This window comes from Protomyctophum bolini, assembly GCF_963924005.1.
Source record: "Protomyctophum bolini genome assembly, chromosome: 12".
NCBI classification, from domain to species: domain Eukaryota; kingdom Metazoa; phylum Chordata; class Actinopteri; order Myctophiformes; family Myctophidae; genus Protomyctophum; species Protomyctophum bolini.
This window is the reverse complement of record NC_137873.1, coordinates 27,129,953-27,139,640: the sequence shown is the minus strand read 5'-3', so window position 1 is coordinate 27,139,640 and position 9,688 is coordinate 27,129,953. Positions and strand designations below refer to the sequence as shown.

Below are 9,688 nucleotides of genomic sequence, written 5' to 3'. Positions count from 1 at the left end.
GAGGCACCGAAAGGAAACAGAGTGTGTGGGTGTGTGTGTGTGTGTGTGTGTGTGTGTGTGTGTGTGTGTGTGTGTGCGTGGAGAAGGGGTAAAATAATGGATATCAAGGGGGAGAAAGAAGAGAACGAGAGTGGAAGGGCAGACATGGGGTAAAGGGGTAAAAAGCTAATAACTGGGGAGAGGAGGCACGGGCTATAGTGGCTATACTGTATGGGAGGTGAGAGATAGGGACTAGAACGAGGGAACAGAGCCAAAAAGATAGAGAACAGAAAGAAGAGAATTCAGTCAGGTAAGGAAGGAAGGAAGGAAGGAAGGAAGGAAGGAAGGAAAAGAAGGAAGGAAAGGCTGGCAGGGGTATAGGGGAGGATGGAGGAACGCTGCATGGGCCTGCTCCGGCCTGTCTGTTGTTCTGTGTCAATTGAAGGGCTTTTTCCATCAACTGCCAAGCGTCCTGTAGTGAGAAACCTGCTGACGGCGCTAAGATCCACCCAGTGGGGTCAAAGTGGCCTCTCTGCGTGGTGCGTTGCTGCCTTCAGTGTCTGCAGCCGTTAAGCACTGACACCAAGGTTGACGTCTGATACGATCAGGGAGCAATCTAGTGTGAAAACGCAGCCCTTTATCCCCCAAAGCTACAACCGGCAGTGGTGGGAAAAAAGTACTTAAAATGTTTTATTTAAGTAAAAGTATCAATACGGCAATGTAGAAGTACTCTGTTACAAGTAAAGGTCCGGAAAAATGTACCCCAGAAAAAGTACAAAAGTATTGGTATCAAAATGTGCTTAAAGTACCAAAAGTAAACTCATTATGCAGAATGTCCCATTTCAGAAGTTTTCAAATACTGTACAAATCCTTTATTTTCAAATGGCCGAAGGGCTGAAGTGGTTAATGCATGTTTTGTAATAATAATCTAAATCTACAAAGTAAGTAGTAACTAACTTTAGTTACTATACTTACTTTGTAGATTTTGATTATTCAAAGAAATGTAGTGGTGTAAATGTACAATATGTGCCTCTGAGATGTAGTAGAGTAGAAGTAAATGTATTGGAAATTGGAAATACTCAAGTGCAAATACCTGAAAATTGTAGTTAAGTACAGTACTTAAGTAAATGTACTTTCAATACACAACAGACAACGGGGATTGGATAGGGAAATTAAGTCAAACAATCAAAATAAAGAAATTCTGCTTTGTCTACAACGTATACAGCCAGGCCTACATTATGGCGAGATCTTGGGAGAGCAATGTACTGTATGTAACCAAGCTACTCACAACATTAATTAAATTATGTCTATTCTATCTTCTCACAGGAATAAAAAAGCATTGGTGTTTGGCTATTGGCCAACAAACTGTCAAAAGAAATGAATGCACCAAAGATGCCGTTTGTCTTGTTTCTGCAAAGGTTGTAGTAAGGCTGTTGAAAAGCCACCATTCTCAAATTAAACCTTTTGTGCTGCGCTTTTCAGTTTGTGTTTAAGATGCATGATTCACTTCAGATCTGCTTTCTTTAGGCAGGCTATAACACTGCAGACATAGAGAGAACTTCACAGTATGAGGTGTATGTGAGACACACACAACTGTGGAATAATATATAATGTCGTTTTGCTGAGGTTTTTCCTCAATTTAGTAAATGGCACCACCTTCTGGTTATACTGAAATGTAACATTAACTGTTGGCTGTTCTGGCATTTTTAACTTGAACTGGTGGTTGTATTAGTACCTCGGATATATAGTACCCCATAATATATAACCTATATGAATTATTTGGTCAGGCACAATGGACTTGAAAGACACAAAATGTCACGTGGTATAGAAACCATGAACTCCATAACCATTTACTGGTAGAAAGTCTGGCTCTAGCCTCTCATGCTTGGGGTCCCCCGGTGGCTCACCTGGCGGAGCCCATATAGGCCTACCATACGATACCACAAAGGGTGGATTCACACAACAGGGACTGGGATCCACTTGGGAAAGGTGCACCTGGAGTAAATACATTACGCATCAGGTGTGAAACCCAATACAAGTGTAACGCAACATACATCTATTTGACCTCTCTCTCTCTCCCTTCCCACCATGTCCATGCATGGATGCATGGATGCATGGATGGATGGCAGGCTGGCAAAAAATACTTCTTCTTGCCCTGAAGTGGGAACCAAAGTGGGCGTGTCACTATACAAGCCTCAGAGAACTATGGGGGTCCTTGAAATTCAAAAGTTTGAGAACCACTGTGATACAACTTAATGGAACAGAGCCTTAATAAGTAGCTATAATTGGTAAGACCTGTGAAGGAAGTAGGTATTGGGGCCCAATTTCTTTCCAATATATGACATAAAACGAATACATTTCAAAATGTGTGCTTATGAACCTTAAACATAACTCATCTCTGGGTGTAATCAGCTCCTATATCAGGTTCATGGTTCATTTTTGGGGGTGGGATTGGAGTATGCCTGGAAGATTGACACTCTGAATGAGAGTATAGGCCCACCAGCTAAATCTCAAAAATAAATGCTGTGGCCTTTCCGACCACTAGAGGCTCTACTAGCACCACAATTTGAATAGTCCAGGAGTGCAGGATGTGTTTTACCATGATGCATTTTGACATGCAGTGTTTGCAGTCTAAACCATGGTTTTCATCTGGTTTAGCTTTGGATCAAATTTTGCCATGACCCATTATGTTCTACAATAGAAAACACAATCTGTCTACTGTAATTTGTTCATATACTGTGTCTGTGATCCAACTTTTGGGTTCACATTGGCACTTTCCCTTAGAAGGCAGTCAAGGCACCTGTCTTCGCATTGCATTTAAAGGGGCTGGTGGGGCTATTTTGTCATGTTTACACACAGTAAAATCCTTAGTGTACGATTCAGTACGAATGGATTTGAATGTGTATCCGACTATGCATGTGCCAAAACTATGTAGATCCGTTTCCCAAATTCCCAACAAGTTGCTTGTGGGAAAAGCACCGTGGCATTGGACACTCTTGATAACCTGGGCACTGCCACTACCCAATACAAACAACGTAGCACACTCCACAAATCAAGCAGAAAACTCACAGATTACATTCTTTGCATTTTAATTTATTTGATGGCACACACATTTGGTGAGACACTGGTGTTTGCCAGTCATATCTTCATCAGAGCACATAACAATGTGAGTCTACAATGCCATCTTGGTGGGATGTGCTACCTTTTATGCGAGTACTTTGACTCTTTGTTGAAGTTATCTCTCTCTCTCTCTCTCTCTGAAAGGCACTCTATTCCTCTCTCGGGATGGAATGGTGACAGCGGACAGGCGGACACTTCAGCAAGAGCACTAGGATGAAGTTGTTACATGGAAATACAGAGACTACACTGTAGGCAAGGAGTTTAACATTCTCACGTCACAAACTCCCACATTGACTATGATTGGTCGGACCATACATCCCCATTTCTATATCTTTTACATGATGTATGCCTATATTTATATACCTATTAATTGTTCATACTAACGTGGCCAGTCAAAGTGCAGATGGCCAGTGTGTGTGCGTGCGTGTCTGTGAGGTGAAAAAGGGGGTGAGTGGCTTTCCATGCGGGAGACCAGAGTTAGAATCCCGGGCATTATATATCACTATACTGTTTCTGTCAACTCTTACCTGTATCTGTGTCAATGCCTACTGCGGTGCTATGACAGCTGAATTTCCCTCCTGTCTGTCTGTCTGTCATAGTTGAATGTCAAAATTCTACATGAGAAATAGACTCATAGTAGATGAGACTAAATATATTGACAATTTTGTCAACAAATAAAAACTAGACTAAAATGTTATGGAGTGGAGAAGAGATACAGTGGAACTAAAGGAAAAGTCAGGTTAGGTTGCGTTCTGAAAATAGCAGATCTACAAGCTCACAACGGGTCGCCCTGCGACACGTTGTGAGCATGCAACCAAGTCTAAAATCGGCCATGACGACACCATCAAGGTGTCGAATACATTACAAGCCAAAATACATTTTAGTCGACGTTAGTCCGTATGTCAGTCTGACATACGTTGCCGGTTAAGACTCTCCGTGGCTCCGACATACGTGGCCGGTTAAGACTTACCCGTGGCTTCTGAGTGCTGTTAGGGTATGTTAGGGTGGCGGTAGGGTGTCAGACTATTGCTTGTCGGACTGTTATGCACCCCTAAAGACTACGACTAAAACTAAATAAAAATGTGCTACCCTCAAGGCCCCCTGGGGGTCTCCGGGCCATCCCTTTGAAAACCACTGCTATTGTAGGCTATGACGTTCAAACTGCTCTGACAACAAAGCATGACAGTTGCTACAATACTTCCACACAACAAACGTTGTTTGTCGGTGTAATCCAATGGCGTACCGAGAAATGCTACGCTTTATATGCCTCGAGTCAAACGGTATTATAAAGCATTTAGGGAGAATTGAAAGGTGGGCTCTATGCCTGGTATACGGACGGTAGCTCTCATACCAAAATGACACAATGACTGCTAAATATTTCCTAAGACCACTTAGTAGATTGAGGGCGAGTTTCAATGTATAAAAAAATATAATTTATTGACATTATACTCTATATCCATCCATGAAAATATAAGGCCCTAACAATCAGTTATAACTATCACATTTTCTCTGCATTCATTCAGTAGACATGGATCATTCACAGGGTTTTTAGTCGCTATAGCGCTCAAAAATATGACATCTTTTATACCACCAGGCCACTATAAAATGAACACGTTCCGCCTTTCTGTAAAGCATACAGAAGATAATAAATAAAGAAATATAAATTTATGACAATTTATGATATACAAGCTATATCTTATAGGCTATTTGTCGTCAATACAATGTCCATTGGAGAAAGCGGGCTTCAGTGTCTGAAAATGAAAACATTTTAAACGGCTTCTTTCCTGGCCAGACCCAGTCCCAGATAAACATTTGTCGGAGTTTCCACCCTATCGTGACCATAGCAAAGTTCAACATCAGCCTTTCTCCTTTCTCGGACAGATAGATGAATAGTTCCTGGATCTGGTCTCAACTTTGTGACATCCCAAGCGGATGGAATGACCCGCTGTCCAAAAGCCAGGTTCCGATCCCATAAAGCAGGTCGGAGTACCAGTGCAGCCCGTCTCCCTGATGCGCGCTCCCCAAGTCCCTCACAGTGCCCTGCAGCAGCGACGTCAATGTGCGTCCTAGACGCACCGGGCCGAAGGCCCAGTGGGCTAAAGCGTGGTTCTCCACCACGGCGTAACAAGACGCCAACACCCGGTCCACAATGACAGTTCCGTGCGCCGTCACTGGAGCATACGAGCCTTCGTGTTTCTCCACGTAAATCCGTCTCACAGTGACGGCTATCAGGCGGTCCATGCCGGCACCGTCGTCCAGAACCAGGACCTTCTGTCCTGGCGTCACGTTGCTGGCGAACACGGCCCTCGTGGCGTCGGCCCCGGCGGTGCCGTTGTCGCTCGTGACGAACACGAGGTGAGCGGCCGTCAGGGTCAGTTTTCTACGAGGCTCGTCGGTTTCCAGTACGTAAAACTCTCTCCTGGTTCCGACCTCGCGGTCCATGAACAACATGAAGTCGCTGGAGATGACGTTTCCTCTGCGGTCGGCAGCCAGGACCTTGTCCCCCGGCTGGAGGTCCTTCATGGGTTTGGTCCGTCCGTCGGCGAGGATCACCACGGACCAACCGGGGAAGCAACCTCCCGACTTGGCCGCCACAGAGTTCTCTGTAAGGAAACACGATAACAACTTAAAGAAGTGTTTTCATGTCATATTTATGAAATAATATTGGGCAATTTTGAGATTAGTACATCATCATAATCACCACCACCACTAGCAGCGGTGTTAAGTAACCAAGTACATTTACTGAAGTACTGTATCTTGAGGTACTTTTACTTTACTGAAGTATTTAATACTTTTACTACTCCATTACATCACAGAGGCAAATATTGTACTTTTACTCCACTACAAAAGAAACATGACAAATACCTCAAAAGTGTACTTAAGTGCTGTACTTAAGTGCATGTACTTTACCGATAGCCTCCTAGCAATATAGCCTAATCAGCTGACCAATAGAAGCCGTTTGGGTATACGGCTATAGGACAATAATGACCTGCTTTCACGGAGCAGTGGATGTGGGCTTTGGACTCGTAGTAGACCCAGTCGAAGCCGGCCTCCACGGCCAGCCGGGACAGCATGCCGTACTTGGTCTTGTCCCGGTCCGACGTGGTGATGTCCACCGCGCGGCCCTCGTAGTGGAGGGACTCCTCCGAGTGGTGGCCGTCCTCGTCCCAGCCCTCCGTGACCCGCAGCTTGACCCCCGGCCACTGGTTCATGACTGAAATAGCCAAAGAGTTCAGTTTGTCCTTACACCGCTGAAAGAGGGGGGAGAGACACCAACGTCACATTCAGACAACAGGACCCATACACATTGGGTATATATATTATATATATATATATATACACACACACACACACACGTAGATTGATTATGACTATACAGGCTATAATCTTTTCAGTAGCTAATTTCATGAAGAAATGAAAGAAAAATCTAAGAAATTCCATAAATTAGAAAACAAATGTTTAAAGAAGTGGTGAAAATATAGGCGATCTACAAGCAGCAGCTGACAATTTAATTGTAATTGGACAAAAAAGCTGATTGTACAGGAACAGACTATAGCCAACAACAACAAACTGTAATTAAAGGTGCTTAAGTGTTTTTCACACACAATTTGTGTTAATTAGCTCTATCAATACTTAATTAAATGAATTAGAGTGTTTGTTCAGTAACAGGGTCTCGCTGTCTCTTCAGCTCTTTAGTAAAAAGAATATTCAGGACAGAATACCAATTTCATCCAATCAGGATAAACAAGTGAAATTGGAACTAGAACATTGAAGCTTATAAGTACTCTTTCCTGATTGGACAAAATTGGCAACCCATTTGAAAATGTATTTTCTGTTTACTAAAGACTCTTGGACATCTTAGTTTAAAACTTTCTAACAACAAAGTATTTAGTTTTCACCTAAAAATATCACTATTGATAAGCATAATAATAATATAATAATAATGTATTAATGTATACGGTAATGTAAAAAGTATATACACAGTTATATAAGCTACAATAGGAAATGTAGGCCATAAAATAAAAAACAAATGTCTAAATAACTAGGCTAAAACAGGTAAATAATTTGCGGACATATAATACTTGCTTAACTAAATTAAGTCGTTCTGAAGGGGAAAAAATATGCCGTTAGCCTATATCTTTCACAGAAAACTGATATTTGCCCTATAACCTCTCTCAATTTCCTCTCTCACATAATAGCATGGAGCAACACAATGGCCTGAACTTCAGAATAGGCGACGTGACGACTCCACTTTGATCAGAGGAGCAGCAGATGCGTGTAAAAGGGATCAATAGACATAGATAGGAGGAGTGCATGCATGACTTGAGATCGAGGGCACCGCAGTATAGGCTAGGGACAGACTTGTGTGCGTCTTGCGCACACATAAGGCTACAGCTTCAGTGTGAAACTGTCCAGTGTCCATGTGTAACTTCGAGAGTAATGAAACCCAAAGGGATCCTTACTAGTGAATTTGTAGTAGCCTAATCTTGATTTTTATTTGTATTTATTTTTTACATATAGGCTATACAATCTTATCTTTGAGGGTGTACCGCGCTGTGCGTAAAGAAAGCTGCATGCAAGGCGAGGACGCGCACAGATAATGACAAAGTTACCATCGGGCTATCCAATAGAAAGCAACCCGCAAAGAAGCGGCCCCCAGCCATCGATCTGTTAATGAACGTCTCAATTTATCATGCTCTGGTTGAGCCAACTGGAGACGGGAGGGAGCCCCGCATCACGGTTCACTGGCAAGAAAGAGACCGATCCACTGATTTTGTCGCTTCAAATCCAACTGTCATTCATCAGAGAAGTGATGAATCATCACTTCTCTATACACTCAAATCACCACCAAATAAACAAATAAATAAATAATAGAATGATTAGGTTTAATTAAACCCTGAACTTACTTGTGTCATGAGTCTGTCGGCGTTCGTGTTCTCCTCGTCTTTGAAGATGATGTCGGGGTTATAGTTGGGCGTCAGGTCCTTGAACCGCTCCGAGTTTCGGGTGATTTTGCCCTCGTACTTGCCGCTGGCCCCCAGCGTCTTCTCCGCCACGTTGGGGATGAACTGTTTGAGAGCCAGCGGGGTGAGCTTCTTGGGATGCCTCCGCTTCCCTCCGAAGCCCCTGCCGGGCCCGCAGGCAGAACCGACGGATGCGAGGAGGAGCAGACACACTGCGCAGCACAGCACAGCTCTCCTCAGCATCACTAGCTCCGAGCCGCCCGTCCGACCCATTCCTAGGATGATCGCTGCGTCCTCCTGTTGCAGGTGTTTCTATCTCCCCAAGTTCTCGCTGACAGGGCTCCGGTCGTCCCTTCTTTGATTGATTGATTTTTTTTTCTTTCTATAACTCGATTAGGGTCCTATCGGCGCGACCGCGGTGATTGCCATAACTAAGTCTCTCTCTCTCTCTCTCTCTCTCTCTCTCTCTCTCTCTCTCTCTCTCTCTCTCTCTCCCTCCCTCTCTCTCTCGCTCTCCCTCCACCCCCCCCCCCTCTCAATCGCCCTAAGCGCATGTCTGGGCAAGCCGCAAGTAGGCTATTGCTTCAGTACACACGCCTATGGGTATATCCTATGGGTATCCATGATGCGAGTCTGACAGACAGAAGGACTGAATGCTTGCTATATGCCAGAAGGGTTCATACAAGGTCAGAACGACTAAATAGCACACATTTTGTCTATAATATAAAATAAAATAAATAGGCCTATAAGGATGACCGGTCCAACTTGTCCGTGACCCTTGTCTCGCTGTTTTGTTTTTAAAAACAAAATACTGGCAATTTAACTTAAATTCTGGTAATACTGTTCAGGTCATTATGAGCCATGTGAATCTATCATGTCAAATAGGCATCTGAGCCAGCTGTCTCGTTCGAAAGAGAACTAGGCTACTGTCAGTAAAATTGCAAAGTAGACCTAATTTGCAATGTATACTGCAGTTTAAAATAGCACAATTTAATGAGTCAAATAATCATGCACAGCAACAGTCAAATATGTTTTCAAAAGCCAATATGCATTCTTCCATTTTGGAAAGAACTTGGGCCCTTTCCCTATATATACTCACTTCACAGGTGTTACCGATGATACTAATCGGAAGGCTCTGTTCCATTCTGGTCAAACAGAGTCAGGATGCTATTGTGCATGGTTCACTGTAAACACTCTGCTACATCAGTGGGTCTCAAAGTGTCCTTGAGTGCATGGGTTCCAAATGGCCCCGTAACTCTGCACAAATGGAACCAAATGGACCTGTACAAAGGGAACCAAACTGACTGTGTACAAAGGGAACCAAACTGACTGTGTACAAAGGGAACCAAACTGACTGTGTACAAAGGGAACCAAACTGACTGTGTACAAAGGGAACCCAGGATCCTTTTGCAGCCCGGAAATAAAGTTATTCTGTGTGCCCAATGCCCATTTAGTTTAGCACAAACGAAGGAGAATCAGAGCATCAGTCAAAGATGTTTTCAAATGCCTGTCAGCTTAAGTTGGACTCTCTCTGCTATGTGCTTGCTGAGAAATGGTACAGACGTGAAGAAAAGCTCACCTGTACGCCACATAGCAGAGGCTGACCCTTCAAAGTAAACATGCAC

The 9,688-nt window shown here is 43.5% G+C and overlaps 1 protein-coding gene across 1 annotated transcript; it reads right to left on the bottom strand.

Annotated features, from left to right (window-relative positions):
* Positions 1–4,450: 4,450 nt before the first annotated feature.
* On the bottom strand, positions 4,451–8,373 carry shhb (sonic hedgehog signaling molecule b). Its single transcript, XM_080779326.1, has 3 exons — positions 8,007–8,373; positions 6,089–6,350; positions 4,451–5,702 (listed from the first exon to the last, which is right to left on the bottom strand). The coding sequence occupies exons 1-3, from the start codon at positions 8,334–8,336 to the stop codon at positions 5,008–5,010; spliced, it is 1,287 nt and encodes a 428-aa protein (XP_080635452.1). The 5' UTR covers positions 8,337–8,373; the 3' UTR covers positions 4,451–5,007.
* Positions 8,374–9,688: the final 1,315 nt, after the last annotated feature.